The sequence below is a fragment of the Chionomys nivalis genome, chromosome 5 (assembly GCF_950005125.1).
Source record: "Chionomys nivalis chromosome 5, mChiNiv1.1, whole genome shotgun sequence".
NCBI lineage: Eukaryota > Metazoa > Chordata > Mammalia > Rodentia > Cricetidae > Chionomys > Chionomys nivalis.
The window spans coordinates 69,508,135-69,534,273 of NC_080090.1; the positions used below are offsets into that span (position 1 = coordinate 69,508,135).

Sequence of the window (26,139 nt, forward strand, 5' to 3'; positions counted from 1 at the left end):
ACTTCAGATATGGCAAGTATTTTCCACTAATACTATAAACTCACCCTTAACTGGGGGGGATGAGACACACACACTGTAAGTAATGAATGAATCGAGTAACAAACCACATTTGGACATTAATCCCACAGTGCAAGAATTTACTGCAAAGTACCTTTAATGTGTTTGCATCTGCAGCAAGCATTAGGATTTGCTCATTTGGGCACCGTAAGTTAGGTGTGTAGTACTACACATCAGACACAAAGTCATCCCAACCAGTATTAATCTAAGAAAACTGAACAAAACAGTTCTGAAAAAGGGTGCATTCACAAACCCAATAGTTTAATTTTTTTCAATCAAAGGCTTCCACTTACAATTGCTTTGTTAGTGATAAATAATAAAGACAGGTTAGACATCCTAATCTGAGTCAGTCAAGTAATTCATCAAACCCAAGTTTGAATTATTACCATGTTACTGTTCAGCAATTCCATCCAATAAACATTGATACTGCATTCTCAAATAGAAAAGAAAAAAGTACAGCTACGGCAAATGCTTACATTTGCATTCTGAGCATTTAAAAGAAATACCCCGCTTGCATCCTTCCCACTGCCACTCTGCTTGGATCTGTCACATTTTACTTCAACAGATAAAGGACTCTGCTGAGAATATAAAAAGTTATAAAAATGTAATCATAAAAGACTAAATATTGGTAGGCATGTCAACTTTTTTTTTAATAAAAACAAAAATAGACATTGTTATCTATTTAAATAAGTATTTGGTTATAGAGTGTTCCAGTTATTGAAAAAGGGCCCTTAAAAAATCCAACTGCCTACTTTAAACCCTACCCTCTTGCCCCTGAAGTCAGACCGGAGGAGGGAAAAGTCATTTAATGTGCAAATAGGCAAAACAAATGTGGAGGAGCGGGGACTTGAAATGATGTTCCCAATCAATTTGTGGTTTATTCTTTTACAGTATCAACCTTCAAGAAGTAAAATAACCAAAGACACCTTGAGAATACACAAACAGACCTTCATCTTTGCATTCCTTTCCAAACACAAAAGTATGTACAGCATGTTTAATAATATGCAATATGCAAAAGCTTTGTGTTGCTGTTAGCAACATCTACCCCACCCACCCTCCTTATTCACAAGTGTACCTCTACTAAACACAATTACATCACTAAGCCTGTTAGTTTGGGTTCTTAAAATTTGTTAAAACTGGAAAATTTTTGTATAAGGGCTCCACTCATTTGACTCAAGGTTATAGACTTCCACCGTATTCAGGAATTCATTGCCATCAAATCCTCCCACTGCATAAATGGTGCTCCCCACAGTTGTGATCCCAGCATTGCTTCTTGGTGAAGTCATATTTCCCATCATCTTCCATTCATTTTTAGTTGGATCATACATCTCCACACAACTGATGGCATGAGAACCATCAAAGCCACCACCAACGAACAGTTTCCCTTAAAAAGAAACAAGACAGTCAATATAAAGAGGCTCAGAAAAACAAAACAAAAACCCAAAACCTAAAACTCCCAATAGGTTTATGTAGAAATATCTGTCCATTCTGTTTTTTAAAAAAGTTTTAATTAAATACCTATGTAGGTATTTAACTTATTTGACTTGTAATGTCATCATTTAGGAAATGATGGACTACCAGTTTGAGGTCAGCCTGGGCTACATAGATTTTTGCCTTACAAAAGAAAGGTCTGTGTAATTGTGGCAAGGACACTGGAAACCATAGGTATAAGATGAGCTAAATGGACAATAACCCATTCCTACAGAAACTAAGGCAACTGCAGGAAGAAAAGGGCGGAAACAGAACCATCTTAAGTGTACCTCCCACATTCTCTGAATTAAGAGACATAAAGAAGGTAGAAAACTTGCCTAAAGATGTGAGTGACAGCCAGGCGGTGGTGGCGCACGCCTTTAATCCCAGCACTCGGGAGGCAGAGGCAGGCGGATCTCTGTGAGTTCGAGGCCAGCCTGGTCTACAAGAGCTAGTTCCAGGACAGGCACCAAAGCCAGAGAAACCCTGTCTTGAAAACAAAACAGAACAAAACAAAACAAAAAAAACAACAAAAAAAGATGTGACTGACAAACTAGCACAGTTCTGTGTATTTAAAGTTGTTGCAAAGGGGCCGTGTGTGTGTGTGTTTGTGTGAACACTTGTCCAGCAAAAGTGAGGCCCTGGTTCACCACAAAAAGTTACAGAAAACAGACTAGATGACTCAACTTAGAGCTTTCATTTGCACACAATTTTTGATATGAATGCCACTTTCAGAAATACTTATGACTACTTTCAAATTCTATGCAAAGTAGTGTATCAATAATTAAACTGTAACAAAAACTCAGTAATAAACTCCATTGGGAAAACACTTCACTCATTCTCACATTCATTATTTTCTATCATTTAGCCAGCTTGCATGAATGCAGCTGTAACTACACTGACAGGGTTCACAAAAGGCTGAGGGTTCAGGGTCAGGAGCTGCTAACTACTACATCAACATACTTAACGCATGCTGACTGAGCCACAATCCTGATAAGATTCAGCTTTGTTTCCAATGAGGTTAACTAATTATATAAAAAGGCAGTAAAACAATCAATAAAGACTCAGTGAAAGGACACTGTCTACAAAACAAAACTTACTGTTGGAGAGATTTATTATGCTTTGAAATAAAATTCTTAAAATCACTATCCTTAAAAGAAGAAAAGTCAACTCAAAATCCACGGCTGAATTATGGATACAGCTCACAGAGGGAAATTTGGAAGTTGGTTAAGAATGCCCACCAAAAAATGGGGAAATAGCCGGGCGGCGGTGGCGCACGCCTTTAATCCCAGCACTCAGGAGGCAGAGGCAGGAGGATCTCTGTGAGTTCGAGGCCAGCCTGGTCTACAAGAGCTAGTTCCAGGACAGGCTCCAAAGCTACAGAGAAACCCTGTCTCGAAAAATCCAAAAAAAAAAAAAGAAATGGGGAAATATATTTAAGTTATATGTCAGATACTTAGGGATATTTCCCCTCTGTATCACAAGAGACAGAGTACATGTGAATTTAAAAAGATCATGACTGTGTGTGTGACATGGGTTCAAGTATGCACATGCTACAGAACACATGTAGAGGTCAGAGGACAACTATGTGGAGTGAGTTCTAGCCTTCCATTTTAACATGGGTTCCGGGGAATCCAACTCCATTGAATCTGGGGCATTCAACCTGCTAAGCCATTTCACAAGTCCCTGTGATCTGTATATAAGTGTACAAGTGACCCTTCCTGGACTTTGGGAACTAACGCTTATCACTTCAATCCTATTTATTTCTCCAAGTCTGGATACTCACCACCAAGAACAGCGACTCCAGCTCCTCGCCTCGCCACATTCATGGGCGCGATTAAAGTCCAGGTGTTATTTTCAGGATTGTACCGTTCTACTGTACTCAGACAATTCCAAGACTCTGCACCTCCAATTATATACAAATAACCACCAAGTTCACAAACTGCAGACTGGTGTCTACCTAAAAAAAGAAAAAAAAAATCTATTAATTTAAAATCTTTAGTAAGAACTATAAGTTCAAGGCCAGCCAGTTTGGTCTACACAGAAAGTTCGAAGCTAGCCAGAAATACATAGTAAAACCCTATCCCCCCAAAACAAAACAGACCAACTTACGGATGTTAAGAGGAGCACAGCTTGTCCACGACTTTGTTACAGGATCAAATACATCACAATTTTTCAGGCCTTTTTGACCATATGGATCGGAGCCCCCAACGATGTACAACTTCCCATCCAGAGCACATACTCCTAGGACAGTGAAAGACGTGTTAGTAATTTAATCACCAGGACTAAAACACTGGCTGTCTCAGAAGAGAAGTATCATTACCTGCATTACAACGGTTAGTTCTCAACTCTGGAACAGGGGTCCAATCATCAATGCTTGGATCATACATTTCTCCACAACTCAGGTCATCTGAGTGTCCATTTGATCCACCCACCACATAGAGCTGTCCCTATGTCAAAAATAATATGTGAGAATTTCCCCTGGGAAGTTCTAAGGAAAAAAAAAAGCTAAAAGGGTTGTTTTTACAGCATACTGTGCTTACCATTAGCACAGCCATTTGAAAGCGGGCTCTTGGTGTTCTCATGGGAGCAAGGAAGGACCAATGATCTGTATGTGGATCATAGCATTCAACTGTTCGAAGGCATTCCTCTCTGTTGTAACCACCTGATAAAAGTCATAAAAACCTTAAAATGTGTCTCCCAGGCTGGACTTAACAGTTATGATCCTCTTATTTCGTGTCCCAAGTGCTAAGATTAAAAACTATATGTAACTAGGCCCCACCGAGATGTCTTTAAAAGCAATGTGCCCAATGAGGAAGGTATTTAACATTCCTAACAGTCAAGGAGTAACATTGCTTAGTCTGACTTGAAAATTAGGAATCTGTAGTTTAACATATAGGTGTACTACAGCACTTAGTATAGCAAGCACTGAGGCCTGGGTTCAAGCCCTAGCATACCACCCCCATTTAATTTAAAACAGACACAGATCTCCTCTAACCAAAGTTAGGCATATTCAATAGCAATGTTATTTCTGCTTTGAAATAAAGCATATTGAATCCTCCAGCCCTCATGCCTCAAGTCAATATAAATGCTCATCTTCAGGCCTGTATGCCACACTCATCGTTCTGATCTTACCTGCAGCTATGAGTTTGCCATTCATCTCTGCTGTCCCTAGCCCAGACCGCGCATACTGCATGGGAGACATGGGCTTTTCTAGGAGCTCATCTGGCTGCATCTCAAAGCTTAAACTCTTGCTCAGTTTTGGAGTACTTGTTGGTGAGCTCTGTGGACTGTTCCGCCCATGAAGGAAAATGACACAGAATGTACCATCCAGCACAGCCAGGCACAAGTAAGTGTTATCTGTGAACACAAAAGCTCCGTGTTTACCATCAACTATTAATACTTGGGGTGGTTAGAGGATTCTGAATTGTATTCCAGTCTCCAGATCAGAATATTCTGCTATGGTTTTCCAAATGTCATTGCTCTGAGTTTGTCCTTAGTCAATCTCAAAGTAATCTGACAACTATCCCTACAAATAGATAAACTGAAGACAAACTTACTTGAAGTCTTTTCTGAAGCAACGATTTTCCACTCATGCTTAGGACTTTGCATTGAAGCATTTGGAGAAGAGAGACATCCAGTGGAACTGCCACTTATCTGCTTATGGCCATTCTCACGGGGTGGCTTTTTCTGCAAAATCAAAAGGTAGCTACAGAAACCTAGCCAGTGAGCATTCCTGCTGTACCTTTGTTCCTGAGCTATTGTGCAACACTGCTGATACATTGAGTGCCTTCCACTTACACAACACACAGCACATTAACCAACTTTCCAGCTGACAAATCCCTGCCGTACTAATACCACCACTTAAAATGAAACAGCTATATCTACACAACTGCTGCTGAAAAAAAGAGCAATTTAAATAATTCAAAAACACATGTTATGGACCAACTACCAGGATGATATCTCAATGTGGGAACAGGAAAGAGAAAAATATATATATATAACTTATTTGCTCAATGCACAAAACTGTCAACCTAACCAAACTGTAATAAAAGCATCCTTCATACAATGTCAGCCAAGAGTGAGCACACAGATTCTGCCAACCTCTCTGAAAGCATTGTATAGGAGAGAGTGTCAATTGTTGAAGCAGGTAAGTGTACGTTTTAGGGTTGCCTATTACTAAACACATACATAAGAGTAATCAGAAATAAAGTAATACTAAAAGAACCATTCACAAAATTATAGGAATGGTAACAAATGATTCTTAGACAATTCGCATGCTTGTATATGAGCCTCTTTTGTAGATTGCTTTCAACTACCTTAGCCCCTGCCCACTTCCTAGAAGAAGAATCACATAGAATCGTGAGTGCTGGGTATGTTGGTGGTGCACACCCATAATCCCAGCCTGAACTACACAGTGATACCAACAAACCTTAAAATGTCTACCATGAAAAGAACTGGCATCACTTCAGTACCTGGTAAATTCTGCTCACCCACTTATCCTGGGGAACAGACAGCACAAACATGTACAGTTTCTGATGGAAACTTACATTGCTGGCCGAAATAACAAGCAACAGAGAAACAGTTAAAATTAAAAAAGAACTTTTAAAGATTATTACAAGATACAATAAAATCTCTACCTCAATCTGTAGAAAGGCCCTAAGTATCACAAAATAACAAAGAGACGAACGATGCTTATACGAGAGGCTTTACAAGCAGTAAACCCACTCTAACGTATGCTATAACTGAGACAACGAACATGATGCGAATGGCACACCACACCACTAAATACTACTGGCATTACTTAACAAATACGCCTGATACACAAGTCCTCAAAATCTTACACAAACAGAATTCATCCCTATCTTATTATCAAACATCTTTTTTGGCTTCCATACTGTCTTCTTCCTTAGGTAGCTCTTACAGCTTAAGTAGATTCCAATACATTCCTATTTCCAGGCTTCTTCTCAACCTGCTTTTCCTATTTGTGAAATCTATAAGCTCTCACCTTTTCTGCTCCACAATCTCTATTTAGGACTTTTTAACAAAGGAAGATCAGAATCCTACATACACATACAGTAATCTTCTCAGACTTTCCCAAACCACTTTTAAGACCCACCCTCAACCTTTGGATATCTATGTATAGGCTCCCCGGTGTCTTTAGATTATTAAGCCCCTCATCATTTTTGAAAACTTAAACCTGCAATAGTCTCCAAACTGCTCTTACAAGCTTTACTGTACCCTCTGTGTCTGATCATTAAAACAACAACAACAACAAAAAAAAAACAGCCTAAGTCAACAGTTTTACAAAGTTAAAAAATGCAAATCTCTTGGGACCATATAGTCCAGAGACATACATCTAACAATTAGCCATTTGCTATGATTAATAATGTCAATTAAAAATAGAACTGACAACATCCTCTAAACTTTTAAAATTAATTTTTAATATATGTATTAAATTATATATATATAATTTATATATTACATAAATATTAAAAATATAGTATTCTTGTCTAAATTCTTGCTGTGCATGTAGCTTAGCTCAATAGTGGAGCATTTATTTGGCATATGGTTGTTCAAGACAGGGTTTCCTTGTAGTTTTAGAGCCTGTCCTGGAAGTAGCTCTTGTAGACCAGGCTGGCCTCGAACTCAGAGATCCGCCTGCCTCTGCCTCCCGAGTCTGGGATTAAAGGCGTGCGCCACCACCACCCAGCTAAAGTAATTAAAAACAAAAACAAAATAACTCTTCTTGCCACCTACAGGGAAAAACACCAGTTGTACATGCTTACTTTCCAGTCTAGACCGCCACCCCATGAGCAGCACCCTTGTGAAGATAATCTTTTATCGCTTCTCTAAGACAAAGCCTCTAATCCTAAGCCTGCTCTACATGTTGCCCTTCACCTCAGGTCCACCACAGGCCCCCCTTCAGGTCTTCTCATGGCAGACACCTTTTCTCAGACTGTTTTCCCACCTTGGTAAGGTGCTGAAACAGAAGCTACATATGCTCTGTACTCACACCAGGCATCATAACCTGCCGCTGACTGACATTCACTCTTCTGCCATTAGAAAATCTACTTTTCTAAGTGTTCACTTACGCTGTTTACAGTTAACAGAGAAAACAACCCCAGATGCTCCAAGTACAAACACAAACAGAGCTTTTGGCTAACTCAAGTCCCCAAATTGTTTAGAAATACCTACTGCTACCATCTACTAACACAAGCACACAAGTCAGTCGATTAGCACTGATCCAACTTGTAAAGAAAATACTCTGTGATTCAGGTTTACTCTCTAGCATATCCCTTCACAATGCTGAGCTAAAGTCAAATAAAAGTAATGCACATAGCATGACTGCTTTATAAAAATTCCAAACAGGCAAAATATGTTTGTGTCCCAAGTTAGGACACTGTCTTTCTTTGGACAGTATAGGGTGGTGATTGAAAAGAGGTAGGAGGAAAGAGCTGTCTGGGGCACTAGAATTCTATTCTTTATAAGAGCATGGTTTACTGACTAGCTCACTGTGACATTCACAATTTGTGGGGCTGCTGGTGTGTTCCTCAGTGTTGGAAGGCGCGAAGTATATGCAGGGTACTGGATTTCATCTCCAACACACAAAAACAATCAAAGGCATTACTTTTCTTTATATTGTCAGTGTCCATATGTTAAAATTGTTCATATACCTCAGATGTTTGTTCTCTATTGTTAAAAAGGAATTTGAATTAAATATGTGTTTAATAAAAGGTTACAAAAGTAACTCAATCAACACAATGGAACTATACTGTTTTAATACATTTTGCCCAAGAAACATCCAGATCACATTGTAACACCTGATCAACATTGTATAAACTTAACATTATAAATCATGATACCATTTCTATTTCATGAGTTTAGTAATTAATAGTCAAAATTTCTTTCACAGCCATTGACAATCTAAGACTACTTTGTTTTTAAAACTGGTTCTATTAGTCATGCGTTTTTTAAAAGTCAAATAACTTTAAAAAAAAATCTAACCAAAATAACAAAAACCTAATATAATGCTTCATTTTTACTGTTCTTATTTATTACTAGTCGTGAACTGTATTTTGAGAGCAAAGGTGTAAATGGGTTTATCTAATTTGCTGAGTTAGCGTCTACTGACTGGTGTGGCAAAAATGCTGAAAGCTGTAAAATATGCTTGTTTTCCCCCCAAAATGTCTCTGTCCAGTCATAACAATGAAATTCGTCTACTTTCCTTTATTAAAGGAAAATTTAAGAAAGCTATAAGATTTTCCAGTTTAATTTTAACCTGAGGTTACCTCAGACTGTGCAATGTGTACCTGCACAAACTGAATGTGGTCATCATCACTGCCAAACACCTCAGCCTGTCCATCTAGTGGGTTCCCATCAAGCAGCTTGTGATCAGCTGAGTAGTACAAGGTTTGAACCTGCAAAACAGCAACAGAACACCCATGTGGCTACTGTCACCATGGCTACTCGCTAGTATGCAGATTACAATCGCCTCAAGGTAACCTCCAGTGTGCTTCTTGACATCTTACTCTGGCAGGATCCCGAAGTAAAGAAAAACACATGTCATGGTAGTAAAAATGTAAAAAGCAAAACAAAAAAAACAAAACAAAAAAATCAAAATCAAATACAAAATCTTCTAATACTGGCTGGAGAGTCCTTGGCTTGATTGGCTTGAAAGAAATCTTCATTGTTTTCATAGCTTCTATTATATGACATTAAGAAAAAAAGGCATAGTACAACACATATATTCTTAAATATACATATTGACAATAAAACATTATAAATAGTTTACACCTCTGGAGATAAATGGCATGGTTTGAATAAATGTACTTCTCTCCTGTAGGTAATGTCAAGAAAAACACATAAAGAAACAAATGCAAGTTGCAATCTTCCTCCACAGATGCAAATACATGACCAATGCATCTGATTCCCACGTGGGAAGACACAGAATTGAAAGAGCACCTGCTAGCCTTTTTAGAATGCAGTAATGGTAGTGACTGAGGCCTAACAGAGTAGATACACTTTACTGAGCATGGCAGGCTTCTGTGGAATGATACACTCCACCGCTCCAACCATCACATGGACTAGTCCCAACTTTTCCATCAAATTTTATGTATTTTTAAAAGTAGCCCCAAGTTAATTGACTGTATGTATGAACAACACCATTGAAAACCACAAAGCTTTAGAGTAAGAACCCTGTAAAGGAGTAAACACCATTAAATCATCATCGTCCTCTGCCCACAGCGGACTTTTCTTAGGAGAAATGGGGCAGGACTGCTGCTTCTTTACGTGTCAATACACTCGAGGTTTCTTCTTGGCTCTTCAGTCTTGGGGATCCTAGTTTTGTTAATAAACCTATGGGGAGATAAACCAATGGGGAGGAACAACCATTAGAAGCTTTACCTACTTGTCATACTTAAAGCAAAAACCTGTGAAGAAAAATTAAGAATCTACAGAAAATGTCAGTACCACCTCCCATTTCTAAAGCAAGTTACATGCTACTTTAAAGAAAGTTAACAGCACATAATAAGCAAAGAAAAAAAGGAAAAAAAAAAAAGAAAAGCAGAAAACCAAACTGAACGGTTCATTCAGCTCACCTGGACACCCCCCCTGTTTCTCAGCTTAGGGGTACCTATAGCAAAATTTAAATTCTTTAGGGTCATGGTTATAAAATAAAAGTGAAAGGGAATCCTTCATGTTATAGCAAAAATAATTTGTAAGAACTGTTGGATCCCATTTACTTTAAAACTAACCTCTTCCATGAGCTCTTCCAGGCTGTCTCCATTCTCCCAGATGCTACGCTGCACCCAGTTGATTACCTTTGTATACAATTTGCCATTGCTGGGCAAGCAGACATTATCTTCAAGCATTACCTCCAACTAGAATTATAAATAAAACAAAAACTAGTGACATTCACATCAGCTTTGAAATTCTAGTTCTGAGCTTCAGGCTCAGTTTCATAATAAAAGCTGTATTCCTAGGGCAGTGGAGCAAGGTTCAGGAGTTCCACCACTAGTTTATGAGCTACCAACAGCTGATGGTTTCTGGGGATGGAGGTTCCTCTCAGGCTGTGGGATGGCCCCACACCCATCACTAATAGCACAAACAGGGCCAAAAAAAAAAAAAATATTTGAGAGGATATAAAGTTAAGTGTGGATCTGGGAGTGAATATGCTAAAATATATTGTATGCTTTTAAAAAAATTCTCAAAAATATTGTATTGTACTGGTGGTTTTTAAACATAAAGCAAAGAAAGCCAGCCTACAAACCACAATCCCAGAGAACTTAGACAACAATGCAGACACTAAGAGAGACTTACATAGATCTAATCTACATGGGAAGTAGAAAGTAGAAAAAGACAAGATCTCCTGGGTAAACTAGGAGCATGGGGATCTTGGGGGATGATTTGAAGGAGGGAGGGGAGAGGCAGGGCAGGGAGCAGAAAAAAATGTAGAGCTCAATAAATATCAATGAAAAGGTATAAAAAAAGAAAAAATATTGTACTAAAAAAAGCTGCATTCCACAAATTTTCTCTAATTTGCAGGAAAATCAGTAAGTCTACATAAAGGAAGTAAACAAACTGGGAAGCAGAAACTCATTACACTAAGAGTAACAACCACTAAAATGTTATCAGCATTATTGTAACCCTTATTCACTTGACAAAGACTGTGTCTGCAGCTATAGAATATCAATCTATCTGTATTGTATCTGGCCTGTTCCTTACCTTTAGTCTCGGAAGCTTAAGAAATTCCTCCTCTTCTGAAATTTGTAACAAATGCTCCTGAATATAAGCATCAACCTTATTCAACAAACGGGAGTCTCCCATACAACTTGCAAAATTTCGGTAAGAGATGCAGCTAGTAACATCCATCCTAGATAGTAGATAATCTCCACACACCTTGGAAAAGAAATACAGATAGATGTGCCATTTGCATAGTTTATTGAATATTTAATGTCAATATGTAAACACCACATGAAATACAAAGATGAGTCAGAAATCAAATTAAACAATAGGATAGCATTGAACTTAACCGCGGGACAGCACATGTACAAATGATCTGAGTACGGTGGTGTACAGATGCCTAGAATATGGTACACTTGCAAGGCTGATAGGAGACATCTAAATTTAAACCCAGCCTGGCCTGTAGTAGTACCAAGTTGTCTGAAAATAAAACCAAACAACAAAAGGCCAATGAGAAACATTAAAGACACCACATAAGAATGTGTAACATTAACTTGTGTAACAGCAGATGTGGCAAATGCAGAGCAGGTGCTCTCTGGAAGGCTAGATGTAAGTGGGCACAACAGTAGAGAAGCTGACTGTTCAGCACACATGTAATATAGCAGAAGGGAAGAGAATCAGGAAATAATTTTGGAAAAAGAACATCTGTATTAGGAAGAAGCTGCAATGTGAAACCACATGTGCATCATGGGATTTTGACTAAGATTTATTCTACTGGTGTATGTGTGTGCATTTATGAAGTGGAGCATGCATGGAGATCAGAAGACAACTGTGTGGAGTAGGTTCCCTGCTTCTATTTTTTGCATGGGTTAGAAATCAGGTCACCGATGCTTGACAAAGCAGGTACCTTTACCTCCTGAGCCATCTTGCTGGCCTAATCATAGGATTCTTTTTTAAAAAAGATTTAATTTATTTTCATTTTATGTGTATGGATGTTTTGCCTGCGTGTACGTTTGCTTGCCAGAAGAGGGCATTATAGAAACCTCTGGAACCAGATTTACAGATGGTTATGAGCCATCTTGTGGGTGCTTAGAACCAACTCAACATGAATTCTCTGCAAAAGCAACACGTGCTTTAGGCTGTGGGCCAGCCATTTTGTCTGTCACACTGGAGCTCTTGTGACTACAAAGTATAGATAATATATTGAATCTACATAGCTATTCTTCATAAAACTTTTAGAAAAAAAAAAAACACTGGTCCTTTAAGAAAATATTTGGTTTGCTGGCCCTTATTCAATGCTGCCTTCTCTGCTTAAAATTCCAGCGACTGGGGGTGCTAGAGAGATGGCTTGGTGGGTAAGAGTACTTGCTGCTTTTACAAGAGCTCCGTGCTTTGTTTCCAGCACCACGTAAGGCAGGTAACAGTCACTGGTAGCTCTAGCTCCTGGGGACTCACTGTCTTCTGGCCTCTGCAGGTAGGTACCTTCTCACACATGTGTAGAACATACACACACACATTAACTCATGCCATCAGATACTGTCAATATACCAGTTTAATTCCATAACAGATTTCACACTGCTGTGGGGTGAACATAAAATCTTGAAATTGATCTCAGACTATGCTCGAGCCAGAAAGGTTCATGTTAAGGCCAAGCTATAGTTCTGTGTAGTAACCTTTTATTACAAGTGATGCTATTTTACATACTGTCAAAAATAAATATACCCATTGTAGAAGAGATATAGCGATTTGTCTAATTTGGTTTCCCAATACTATGTCATCAACACAAAAAACATACAAGTAGTTTAAACACAAAAAATTAAGTGGAAAATTCATTGAGAAAGACTCTGGCATTGCCATTATGCCAGAGAAAACTGCAGTCAAGAGGCAGGTGATCACTTCTACATTACGAAATCCTAAGCATCAAAACAACATACTCAGTTAAGAGGGGAAGGGACAGAATTTCCAAATTCTTTTTTTTTTTGGTTTGTCGAGACAGGGTTTCTCTGTGGTTTTGGAGTCTGTCCTGGAACTAGCTCTTGTAGACCAGGCTGGTCTCGAACTCAGAGATCCACCTGCCTCTGCCTCCCAGTGCTGGGATTAAAGGCGTGCGCCACCACCACCCGGTTCCAAATTCTTAGTAAAATTTTTTCACAGTCCAAAAAAGTATTTCAGACAATTTCTACATCTAACCCCACAGAACACCCTCTAGTCTACTACGGCCACAACTTCTAATAGTCTACCTGCTTTACTCGGTCCATCTTCAACTTCTTTGCTGCAGAATAAACATCTTTTACTAACTCCTTATCAGCTTTCAACCTTTAAAAACAAAAAAAGTCTTTAAATAAAAGTTGTAATACCAAGGCTTTAAAATTCAGTATCTTTCTATTCTCTGATTTTCCGGTCCATTTGAAAGTACTCACTGAGCAGTGTATGCATAATTCAGCAAGACTTCAACAGCTTCTGGATTGAGATCATCCAACTTCACGTGAGAAACTCCATGAGGGTCACTGTCACTATTAAAGATCTCAAACAGATACGGGCTGCAGCAAGCCAGGACAGCCCTGTGTGCTAACATCTCATGACCACAGACCTGAAATAATGAAAACTCAAGTGAGAAGTCTTGTGGACTATATACTCCTCTATCTAATTAACATACTAGCTTCCCCTGTCTCCTATTTCTAGTTAAAACGGTCTTTAAAAAAGTCATCTCACAGCTGGAAAAATATCTCAACGGTTAAGAGCACACTAGCTGCTCTTCCTGAGGACCAGCACCCACACGATGGCTCACAACCATCCATAATTTCAGTTCCTGGGAATCCTACATCCTCTTCTCACCTCCTTGGGCACTGTACATATATGGTACAAAGACATACACACACACAGGCAAAACACCCATACATATAAAAGAAAAAGTAAAATCTCAAAAATAACCTACTCATCTCATTAAATGCCTGCTTGGAGGGGAAAGTCTAACTTATGGCTTTTTTGAAATTCACCTTTTTAGTAACAAAAAATAATAAATTGAGTTTAAATACCTGAAGTCGAACATCACAGAACTGCCCACTTTTCCTTAGGGCATTTAATTTGGCAACAGAAGATTCAATAAAATTTTCATCTTCAAACATCAAATATCCATTGGGAATCATTTTTCCTTATAAATTTGGCTAAACAGAAAAAAAAGCTAATTATTTTACATGTAAACAGTTTTTTTTAAATTTTATTTTCAGTCAGGGAGACAAAGAAGCAGGTAGATACTGGAATTTCAGATTGGTCTGGTCTGCACAAGGAGTTCAATGCCAGCCAGGTTACACGTGAGACCCTGTTTCAAAGAATAATGTGTGTGCATGTGTGTTTTCAAACATAAAACATCTTTATACCCAAATTCTCTTACCAACACACCAAAAAATTCACCACAGAAAAACCTGGCTGAAACAACACTGGTTCAGGGTACTCATGCTTTGCCCTGACTCTGACCCGAGGTCTTGGAAGTGCTCATACACCAATGAATATCAACAGTCATGCCTGACATACATCCCTTCTAAAGGAGGAGAATGAACGCTGTCCTGCCAAAACCTATAGACGAGTGACTTAAGAGTGAACACAGACTCTCCTGGACTTGGCTACAGTCCTTCCTTTACTCTCAGATAAAAAGAAATCAATGTTCATTTTTTTGATACATCTCATACAGTTCAGTCTTGCTTAAATTCAGAATGCACTTGGGACTGGCCCTGACCTCCTCAATCCCCCTTCCTTTACCAGAGGATGGGATTGTGTGCTCCTACTCCTGGCAAACCCTTTGTAAAGACACCATTTCCCAGATATAACCCTGGAAACAGAACCTAGGGCCTCAAATATGCTAATCAGGCACTTCCACTGAGCTACACCTCTACCCTAATGTCCTTAAAAATGTTTTTCGACCTAGCTTATAAAACTAGTGACTACATAAAACACCACAAAAAGTAGTAGCATGCTTTGAGGCTTCAGTTTAAGGCAACTTAAAGTCAAAATAGTTTACAGAAAAGAAAACTAATGGAGGAAAAAGAATAATATTTATATTTTATTTTTTTTTAGGTGCCTACAAGATGGCTAAAAAGGTAAAGGTGCTTAGAACCAAGCCTGATGACTTGAGTTTAACCCCCCGAGGACCCACATGGAAAAAGGAAACTAACTCTCTTGTCTTCTGACCTCAACACTCCACCACCACTCACTCACTCTGTCACTTGCATGTATGCACACACTATAATAAATGTTTTTAATGTTTTCTTAGTCAAATGATTAGGAACCTCTCTGCCCCTTTAAACATTAAGAGAGGTGATTCTATACTCAGTACAGTTTTGGAAAGCCTGTGTCTTTAAATATATACATATATATAAATATATAATATTTATTATATTATTTATAAGTATATATAATATATATTATTATGTGGGGGAAAAACATGCCCCAGCCCCAGTGTATATAAGTCAACGGCAACTTTGTTTAATCTATTCTTTCCTTCCACCTTTACCTGAGTCCAGGGATCAAACTCAGGTTGACAGGCTTGTACAAAAAGTGCCCTTTCCCAAAGAACCAGCTCACAAGCCCTGCCCGCCCCCCAAACACTGTTAATGTTAGACATACAGATATTCACTTACCAACTATCACTGATGAGAGATGGGGGTGCAAATGATCCAAGACAAAGGAGTGCTGAGACAAAGCACTTCGTTAAGGTCTGAAGAGAGGTGGTTGTGAAGGTGGATGTCTCACGTTTTAATGGTGGTTCCAAAACTATCAGGCTTGAAAATGATGTAATCAAGTCCTTAAAAGCTATAGACATGAATTTCTTCTGTGATAATCATGCATCATAATCTGTAACAATAGCATATGTAAGTTAGATATTCACAGGAATCAGTCTGCCATTCATCTAGACAGGATATATCATACAAAGTAAATGGCAAAGTAAATTCACACTATATTTTAAAAAAATCACAAACTACAAACAATTCCTTTTCATTTAACATGCAAATACTCAAAAATGATTTTTTTTTTTAAATCCTTTCTCAGGCCAGGCAGTGGTGGCACACGCCTTTAATCCCAGCACTTGGATCTCTGAGTTCAAGTCCAGCCTGGTCTACAAAAGCTAGTTCCAGGACAGGTTCCAAAGTTACAGAGAAACCCTGTCTCTCTTAAAAAAAAAAAATCCTCTCTTATTGTTCAAGAGGGATATGCTAGCTTGAGAAATAAAGGACAAATATAATTGCAAACAGGAGATGTCTGCTTTAGCAGCCAATAAATCACTTTTGGGCACTAATCCCAGACACACACAAGCCAGACTTACCCTGTTCTCCAAAGTGCTTGCCATTTCACCCCTGCCTCTGTTTCAAGTTCCCTCTCTACCTGGAAAACTCTTAAGACAGACAACCAATCCCTGACAGATGAACTCTTCTAGCCATGGAGCCTTTGCCAACTCCCTAGATCTAGGAAGCAGTGTTCTCAGTCTTCACACTCAGAACCTTCTCTGAAGGTATGCATGACTGTCGAGAATTATCTGTTCTGTGCTCTGCTTCCAGGCTCTGCCTTGTTTGTTTTTGGTTTTAGAGTTTCTGTGTAGCCTTGGCTGTCCTGGAACTTGCTCTGTAGACCAGGCGGGTCTCCGAACTCAGAGATCCTCCTGGCTCTGCTTCCCAATGCCGGGATTAAAGGCGTGTAGCACCACCATCAGGCTTGCCCTGTTCATTTTTGATGCCAGCCTGTGTTGCATGAAACTGTCTTAAAAACAAAAACTAGACCAAACAAACTGTCATACCATCATATAATGTTGATATCTTCTCTACAATTTCTACCCTTTCTTATGAAGCTAGTTTAACAAACGTTCTCTGAAAACAGGTAATCCCATCCCCCATGCACAGAGAACACATAAGAGATTTATAAACATTTTAAATGTGAATCAGTTTTACTCAGTGTATGTCTGAAAACTTGTTTTGACCTAACCAAGAATAAAACACATGTTTATTATTCTTTAAATTTGACTGTAAGATTTTTATCTTTTTATTTTATGTATAGTTTGTTTTGCCAGCATGTCAATGTACAATGTGTGCAGTGATCTCAGAGGCCAGAAGGAGGCAGTCAGTATGCTGGAACTAGAATTACAGACTTGTGACCAGACACATGAATGCTAGTAATTGAACCTGGGTCCTCTCAAAGAGTCAACTTCTGGATCAGTGTTTATTATTTTGACAGTTATTTGGATGTTCTAGCTTAGATTTATGGAAGGGGGGCACTAAAATTACTATAGTCATTAAAGAGAAAACTTAGTAGAGAATTTTTGAGGTAATTCTGGCATAAGCACTTGTACAGTGTCATTTTGAATCTTGTGAAAGAATAAGGTCTTTTTATTTAGTGTCCAACTTTTTACCTATTAAGATCTTAACATAAGAGATGACATGATAGCACACAAGCCTATAGCACACAACATTCCTAGTACTTGGAATGAGATGGGAGGATTAAGAGTTCAAAGCCAGCTTGAGTTATGCAGTGAGTTTCAAGGCCAGCCTAGGGCTACATGAGACTCAAGAAAAAACCTTAATATGAACTCCACCTTTGTCACCATCTACCAAGCATTACAATTGCATTTGATTTAAAAGCTAGCTCAAGTCCTAATGATATTTCAATTAATGCAAACTTGTTTATGAAAGTTCATATTCACTTTAATGAAGGTAAACTGGGGTGTATCAGATGCCTTCTGGACTCTGGACATCAGGCATCCTCTATGGAGTGCATAAATAAATGCAGGCAAAACATTCACACATATAAAAATTTTTAAAAAAACAAAGTATCAAGTTTCACATTTCTTATTTTGTATATAAAGTTCATGCACAATAACTAATCACATCTAAAAACGGAGATAAAATTTGTCTTTCAAAAGCCAAACCAAGGCTCAAGCATTCCAAAGTCATGTAATAATATAAAACTTACTTTGTTTTGTAAAACAGTTTGAACTAGTCTATTTTTAAGACTGAAATTGGGGTCAAAAGGAATATATACTGCTAAACACATTCAAGTTCCCTCGTGTGGTCAGGACGAGAAAAGGAGGTCAGAGGACTTGCTTTTACTATTCAGAATTCGAGAGTTCCTACAGCCCACAAGATTACCTTAAGTGAAGCATAATCCAACAGGTTTTTACAGAGCCGTGAAAACACCACGCAAAGCATTCCCCACCCTCCACTAAGCAAAAGGAAACATCACATTTCAAAACATTGCTAAGAGCTCAAGGTAAACCACCAATATTTAAGTTTAAAGATAATTCTTTTGTTTGTTTGTTTGTTTTTTGTTTTTCAAGACAGGGTTTCTCTGTGGTTTTGGAGCCTGTCCTAGAACTAGCTCTTGTAGACCAGGCTGGTCTCGAACTCACAGAGATCCGCCTGCCTCTGCCTCCCAAGTGCTGGGATTAAAGGCGTGCGCCACCACCGCCCGGCTAAAGATAATTTTTTCCAAGACAGTTAATTATAAAGTAATTTAAGAATTCCCGCCCCAGGGCTAGATTAACCCCAGGGCCCCAGACAAGCACTTAACCACTGAGTTACAAACATTTGTGATGCTAAACATGGCAGACACAACCTGGAATAAAATGCTTAGATCAAATGGAGTTAGCTCAATTTTGTAGCCTCAAATGTTTGAGGTCAAAGCAGAGAAAACAGCTCAAGCAAAGGGGAAGGGAAGGTGTGACAGCACACATATTCCAGAAACTGCAGCTATTTTGGTTTCAATAGGTGGTAGATTGCAGGATGCACATGGTACACGGTGGGAGAGGAAGTAACCAACTTATTTTAAGGTTTAAACAATGCTAAGTATGGACACCAGATTAAGAACTCAAGAAAGGGTATTTGAGAAGGGGTGTGGAGGGGCATACCTGGGAAAACATAGGATACAAGACACTTAAATGAAGATTCTGTATCAATCTGGCTATGAGCAAGTCATTTTTAGATATTGCATAGAGGAAAACAGGAAGGAAGAAGAACAATTTGGGATGTTTTAACACTAAAGTACTTGTTGGACGTCCAAGCTGACATCAAAGTGTAAAGAATACTGTGGAGGGTTACAAACATTAACAAGGTGGTCACTGACATTTACAAGTTAAAATCGCAGAAATCACTCCAGTTACAATGTATTATGTATGTATGTGTGTGTGTATACTTTTTTTTTTTTTTTTTTTTTTTGGTTTTTCGAGTAGCTTTGGAGCCTGTTCTGGAACTTGCTCTGTAGATCAATACTTTAACGCCAACAGAATAAAGGAAGATACTCAACCTGCAAGATTTCCTATCTGCAGTATACGATCACACTGCTAAAAAGCTAAGAATTCTTTTGGGTGAGTCACATCAGTATCACTGGCCAAGACGGTCAAAGAAACTTATTTGAAAAACCACATTAGAATGATACCTAAAACATTCAAGAAAGAAATGAAAGATCCCACCAATTAAAAGCAAGAAGACAAACCACCCACTAATTTAACCCTAACGTAAAACCTAAAATGCTTTATCTTTGTAAAGAACAAAGTTAGAAGTATAAATTAAGACAGCTTATAGAAATGGGTATCTACTTATTAATCTGGGATTTTACGTTACTAAGAAAAATCAGAGGAAAGCTAATCCAGACCTTATAACAAAGTCATCAACATATAGATGTTTAATATAATGCCTGGTGGCATTAGAACATACTGGTTTCAATCCAATTCTACCCAGTCAGTGTTTACAGTCAGGCTTAACTACACCTTTAACATTTTTATGATAGCCGGGCGATGGTGGCGCACTCCTTTAATCCCAGCACTAGGGAGGCAGAAGCAGGGGGATCTCTGTGAGTTCGAGGCCAGTTCTATGATAGGCTCCAAAACTACAGAGAAACCCTGTCTCGAAAAACAAAACAAGACAAAAAAAACCTCCACACTTTAATGATGTAAGTTTTATAGCAGGCTTCAACCTGGAACTATTTTCTCATCAGTATTTTCCCTATATCAACCACTGGTGTCAGGATAAAATATATATATATATATATATATATATATATATATATATATATATATATATATATATATATATGGCCATGGTGCGCTTGTGTACTAGACTTTCAAAACTTATGGTGTATGGGCAAAGCGGAAGACCACAACAAAAACTCCGAAGAACTTGATGTCGGGTGTCCTAACCTCCACTACTGACAACAGTCATTAAGCGAAACGTTCCCTTTTAGTACGTCCGATTTCTTTTTGATTGAAATGTCTGCTGTCCGAAATAATTGTCTACTATGTATTGAGGGTAAGGGCAAAAACAGTTCTGAAGGTGGGCTGTCCGTGGTTAAACCTCCACTCTGACATTCCCCGATGTCTTCCTATCGGGAACCTACAACGAGGTCCTTCACAAAAAAGGGTGAGCGCACAAAAACCACGCTCTCCACCTTTCGGAGAGCGTGGAGGCGCCGCTCGGGGACCCTACGCTGCAGGCCTGGGGCGCGCTCTCGGCGGGCAGAGAGGCGCCCGCGCCCGCACACCCCCGGCCGCGATTGGCCGGCGGCGCAGTCACTCAGAGCTGACACGTCAGGGCAGCCGCTCCCTCGCTCCTCCCGCCTCCTTCTCCCCGCGCTTGGCAAGAAAAGCGGGCAACGTGGAGCTGGAACAAAGGACCCTGCGGTCCACGGCGACCAGGGACTCTGTGCCACCCCACGCCAAGCCCCGGGAGCCGATGTGCTCTAAGGAGGTCGGCTTCGTGTTCCCAAACGCGGGCCGCGGGAAGTCTTAGAGCGCGGAGTCCCAACTCGCAGCCGGGACCCGCTACTGACAGCGGGAGACGATGCCCACGCTCCGCGGTGGCCGCCGCCGCTCTCTTTCGGCGGGTCACCCTTCCTAGCGACCCGCGGGGCAAGGTCCCAGGGACCTCCGTCACCCCGCGCTGAAGCCTGACGGTCCCCGCCCCGGCGGAGCGAGGTCCCGGACCACCGCGCTCGGCCCACGCGAACCGGCAACTGTGCGAGGAGGGAGCTCCGCGGCACCCGCTTCCCCCGGGAGAGCGGGACGCCCCGCACAACCACCATCTTCCCCACCCCGCCCTCCCTCTTCCTCCTGCGGCGCCCGCATACCTGGGTCATCTCTAGAGAGATGGCGAAATTCATCTCCAGAGCTTCGACGGGCTGCAGGCGGAAGGCGCGGGAAGGGGCGCGGGGCGACCGGGCGGGAGGCTGCGGGCACCGGAAGACCACGGGGGACTCGCAGAGAACTCGCTCGCCGCCACGACGCGCCCAGCAGCTCTGAGAGACCGACCTCCACGCGCGTCCGGGACACACTGCCGCCGCCGCGCGCTCTCGCGCCGCACTCCCTCGCACGTCACCACGTGCGCGGCCGCCAACGCCTCCCCGGCTGCTTCCGGCTCGGGTGTCTGGGCGAATCACAGGCGAGCTCCCGGGAAGAGCACGCTCTGAAGCTCCGCCCCCGGACAAAGCCCCGCCCACCTCCCCGCCCTCCTCCTTGGCCGCCCCCTCCTGCCTTCGGCGCTGAACTAGGTCAGCGCAAGGTGATCCCGGGGAGCTGCGCGGCTGTGGCCGCTCCTCGTGTTGCTTATCTCGCGCGTCCCTCCCGTGCCTCACGCCCTCGCTTCGCCCTTCCCCACCGACCAGGAACCGGTTCCCTCCTGCCTCGTTCACCTGCTCTGCCTTCTCCCGAGATCCGACGTGGCGATTAGAGTTCTCACCGTCACACTGACTTCTAGGCAACCAGCCTAAACTGGAGCTGCCTGTTGTGGGACCCTGGCTGTAGTGGGTCACGAGCCTCTAACCCGGAGGTGGAGGGAGGAGGAATGGAGGAAAAAGGACTCAGTCTGACAGGAAGGCCTGACCGGCCAACTCCTCGTTGGCCTGCTTTGGGTGAGGGTTCAGTGAGTGGGTGAGAACAGCTGAAGATCTCCTACCAGTGTGCCGGAAAACAAAGTGCTCGCTACTACATTTTGTCCCCTGGTGGTCAGTTCTCACTTGTCTCGCCTTCTTTGGACAAAGAAAGTAGTTTGGAGAATTGTTAGTCCCTATCTCTACCTCCTGGGGCCTTTTAACCCAGGAGCCAGAGTCTAACTATCCACGATACCCCCACCTTGTCCCTGGAAGGCAATCTGTTTAGGTCAAAAGTGATTTAAACTGGGCTCCACAACCGTTTCCTGTGACTCTAAAGGGCGCACTGGAAATTTCTTTGATGGGAGGTGAGGGGGTTTGGTGAGATTATATCCGATTATTATTATATCCATACACAGAGTTACATAAAGGGTTCTTCCAAACTTGTGTAAACCATACACATATTAAAGTTACATAAAGGGTTCTAGGTTTCTTTTACTTTTTTGGTATTTTTGAGACAAGGTTTCTCTGTAGCTTTGGTGCCTATCCTGGAACTAGCTAGCTCTTGTAGACCAGGTTGGCCTTGAACTCACAGAGATTCTTGTCTTTGGTCAACCCGCTCAATTTGTAAACATTACTCATTAATTGTCATTACTTTGACAATTCTTTCTTCCCTTCTTTCCTTTATGTTTATGGGGCAGGAAATATAAATTTGGAGGGCCCTCATTACTTTTTTGAAATAAGATCTTGAGGCCAGGAGACTTGTTTCCTTTTTCGTTGTTTGTTTCAACGAAAGGAGGAAGTAGGAACTAAGATGTCAACTGCTATGATTTTTTTTTTATGTCTTAAAAAGAAAAAGACTGGAATTTGCCACCCGGCATTTCTCTTTCTGATAGTCCATTCCTTGTATTGCAAATGGGACTGTTAGGGTACACAGTTGTTGAACTCTTCCTGGCTGTGAAAGACTATGAACTGCTTGCTCACTTGGGACAGGCACATGACTGGTCTGCTGGACACATGGCCCTACTCGCTGTACACTAAATAGCGCCTTTGTAATCTGAAAGAGTCAACACTTCTCTTAAAGCTACAGTGTGAGCAGAGCCAGTGCTTTTTGACCTTGATGTATTTCCTTCTCTATGAATAATGGCATGGTTTACATACTGTATCTGTCTTTCAGGCATCTCAGTCTGCCGACACTTGAAAGTGAGTCATAAATGATTATTTGCAGTATGTCTTTAGCGGTAACAAATGATACAATGTTGCTCTCCGGGCTGAAGACAGCAGTAGAGTGCTTGCCTAAGGTTTCAAGGCCTTGGGCTTCATCTCTAACACTGCAAACACACAAACACATGTGCACAGATTTTGTAAGACTGCTCATTATTAGTTTATTATGTACATCTTTTGGTCAGGTGAATTAGGAGTTGGTGACAATCATCTTCATTTCTCTCTTTGATCATGCTGCAAATAAATACTGTTACATACTGAACTCTGGCCAGTGATTTGTTTCTTCTCAATGTGCATTTTCCCTAGGACTACTGTAACAAGTTACCATAGACTTTTGAAGGGCAAACATTTGTATCCAGTTATAGGAGGCTAAGTCTGAAAACAAGGGACTAGGCCGGGCGGTGGTGGCGCACGCCTTTAATCCCAGCACTCGGGAGGCAGAGGCAGGCGGATCTCTGTGAGTTCAAGGCCAGCCTGGTCTACAAAGGGAGTTCCAGGACAGGCTCCAAAGCTACAGAGAAACCCTGTCTCGAAAAACCAAAATAAATAAATAAAAATAAAAAAATAAAAAAAAATGAAAACAAGGGACTAGTTAAAGGTTCTTCCTCTGAGACTAGGGAAGAAACTGCTCCAAGCGTGCAGCTACCTTCTGGTAGCTCCCTGACTTCAGCAGCATAGTTGAAGTCAGTCAGTCAGTCAGTCAGTCAGTCTCTCTCTCTCTCTCTCTCTCTCTCTCTCTCTCCCTCCTTCCCTCCCTCCCTCCCCCTTCTCTCTTTTTCTTTCTTTCTTTCTCTCTCTCTCTCTCTCTCTCTCTCTCTCTCTCTCTCTCTCTCTCTCTCTCTCTCTGTGTGTGTGTGTGTGTGTGTGTGTGTGTGTGTTTGAGACAGGATCTTATGTAGTCCAGTCTGGGTTTGGACTTATGATCCTCCTACCTCAGCCTTCCAAGTGCTGGAAATACAGGAACACACTACCAATACCGGACTCTAATATTGACTTGATATGTTCTCCATTTGCTTGCCTGTAATCCAAATTTTCCCCTTTTAAGAGGTTATCAATCATTTTGGAGTAAGGGCCACTGTATTCCAGTATGACCCTGTTTTAAGTTTGCAACTTAGCTAAAATGACGTCATGTTTGGAGGCACTGAGAATGAAAACTTCAACATAAATTTGAGGAGAGAGGACATGGGTCAACCCTCAACACTAGTTCAGTGTCTGACAAGTGCCATCACTGCCCACATATGTAAGAATCACCTGGTTGTTCTTACTAGGCATACAAGTTCCTAGGCTTTCCTGGGAATAGGGACCTTTGGCAATGTCTGCAAACAGCTAGGAGGTAAGTCCTTACTACTGCTAATCAAGGGCCTTGAAGTCCTCCCGAACACCTCGGTGCACACAGTATGTCTCTGTGCAGAGAGCACTCAGAACAAAATGATCCTCTCACCCTTCAGATAACAATAGTGCTGAGATTAGAAACTCCTCCCTACCGCTGCTGAGTTTCAGTCTCTGGGAAAGGACCCTAAAACATTTGACAGGCTTCCTAGCAACTTTTCCTCCTCGACTGAAATTTGTAAAAGCTTCTGCAGATCCCTTTGTATCTAAGCACATGAACAGGCTTCATCCCCCTCAGAATGCTTGCCATCTCTCTTACTTAGTAGCCATGTTAATTATGGCAGATTGATTTAGTTAAACATTACCCACTTAACAATTCTGATGCTCAATAAATCAGTCTTAACATTAACCTTAATGTTAAGGGCTTTTGTTTACATCTGAAAATGCCGGTGCCATGTGACATTATTTTAATCAATTACTGACATTTTCTGTATGTCCTGTACCTAATGCAAGCTGTTGCCATCCAGCTTGGCAGAGCACTGCTCGCATCCTCCACTGCAGTTCTCTCCTGAACTCTGAGGGACTGGAGTGCCTGTTTCTTACGCTTCCTTCCTTGCAGTTACTGCTGCAATTTCCTCAGTTTCTTCTTCCCCTTTGGCTCTTGAAAATATTTTCAGGGCACATTAGTGAAATCTTAAGAGCAAGAACTACAAATTAGTGGTATCACAAAAAGGCACAGGAAGCCTAAGGGAAAATCCTCCAGCTTCCATGTTCCCATTAAAGTAGGTCACTGGAAATTGTTATGTTTTGTAATGCATAAAAATTGAGAGCTCGGTGCCATCCTAAAATATTGCTTCTCTAATGTTCATTCCCTACTATAAAGACTCTATTTTTTTCTGGTAAGCCCGCCCTTGATTTTTTTTTTTTTACCAGAATGAAGCAAATTGTCATTTATTTATTTGTAAATCCGATAGAAAATTCTTGAACTATGTATCAGAATATTTTAGTGCTGAATATCTTTTCTGGTTACTCCAGTATCTGAGGAGACAATCTCACTAATGGCCTCGTGCTAGTTGTTGTCTGAAAGTCATGATTGCTAAAATTTTGAAATCCACTCAAGTCTCCTACTCTAGCAATGAGGATTCCCTGATAGCTTCTTTCCTTTTTGACAGTCACTAAGGAATTCAAACTTCTCCTTTTAGGACTGGGAAGTAGCTCAGTTGATAGAAAGGCCTTCAAGAAGCTCTGGGTTTAGGAGATTGGAAAGGCGTTCCTGAAGCCAAGGTCATTCTGCAGCGGAGAAATTACAGGGATACCTAAAATCCTGCCTCTAGGATGGGTGGTGGTGGTGCACACTTTAATCCCAGCACTCGGGAGGAAGAGGCAGGCGGATCTCTGTGAGTTCAAGGCCAGCCTGGTGTACAAGAGCTAGTTCCAGGACAGGCTCCAAAACCACAAAGAAACCCTGTCTCGAAAAACCAAAAAAAAAAAAAAGACTCTGTCTCTAAAAATAACACGAACTAAAACTTTTCATGT

The 26,139-nt window shown here is 40.9% G+C and overlaps 1 protein-coding gene across 3 annotated transcripts; it reads right to left on the reverse strand.

Annotated features, from left to right (window-relative positions):
* Positions 1-299: 299 nt before the first annotated feature.
* Ivns1abp (influenza virus NS1A binding protein) lies at positions 300-21,453 on the reverse strand. 3 transcript variants are annotated; one of them, XM_057769439.1, is made up of 15 exons: positions 21,313-21,453; positions 15,846-16,059; positions 14,247-14,375; positions 13,632-13,801; positions 13,452-13,527; positions 11,254-11,427; positions 10,284-10,409; positions 8,841-8,948; positions 5,088-5,217; positions 4,663-4,887; positions 4,071-4,192; positions 3,851-3,977; positions 3,640-3,771; positions 3,314-3,487; positions 300-1,441 (listed from the first exon to the last, which is right to left on the reverse strand). In XM_057769439.1, the coding sequence occupies exons 3-15, from the start codon at positions 14,355-14,357 to the stop codon at positions 1,188-1,190; spliced, it is 1,929 nt and encodes a 642-aa protein (XP_057625422.1). In that variant the 5' UTR covers positions 14,358-14,375; positions 15,846-16,059; positions 21,313-21,453; the 3' UTR covers positions 300-1,187. The 3 variants fall into 3 exon arrangements, with proteins under 3 accessions (XP_057625422.1, XP_057625423.1, XP_057625424.1); XM_057769440.1 differs by lacking the exons at positions 10,284-10,409; positions 11,254-11,427; positions 13,452-13,527; ... (2 more) ...; positions 15,846-16,059; positions 21,313-21,453 and adding an exon at positions 9,745-9,843; XM_057769441.1 differs by lacking the exons at positions 300-1,441; positions 3,314-3,487; positions 3,640-3,771; ... (3 more) ...; positions 5,088-5,217; positions 8,841-8,948 and adding an exon at positions 9,745-9,885.
* Positions 21,454-26,139: the final 4,686 nt, after the last annotated feature.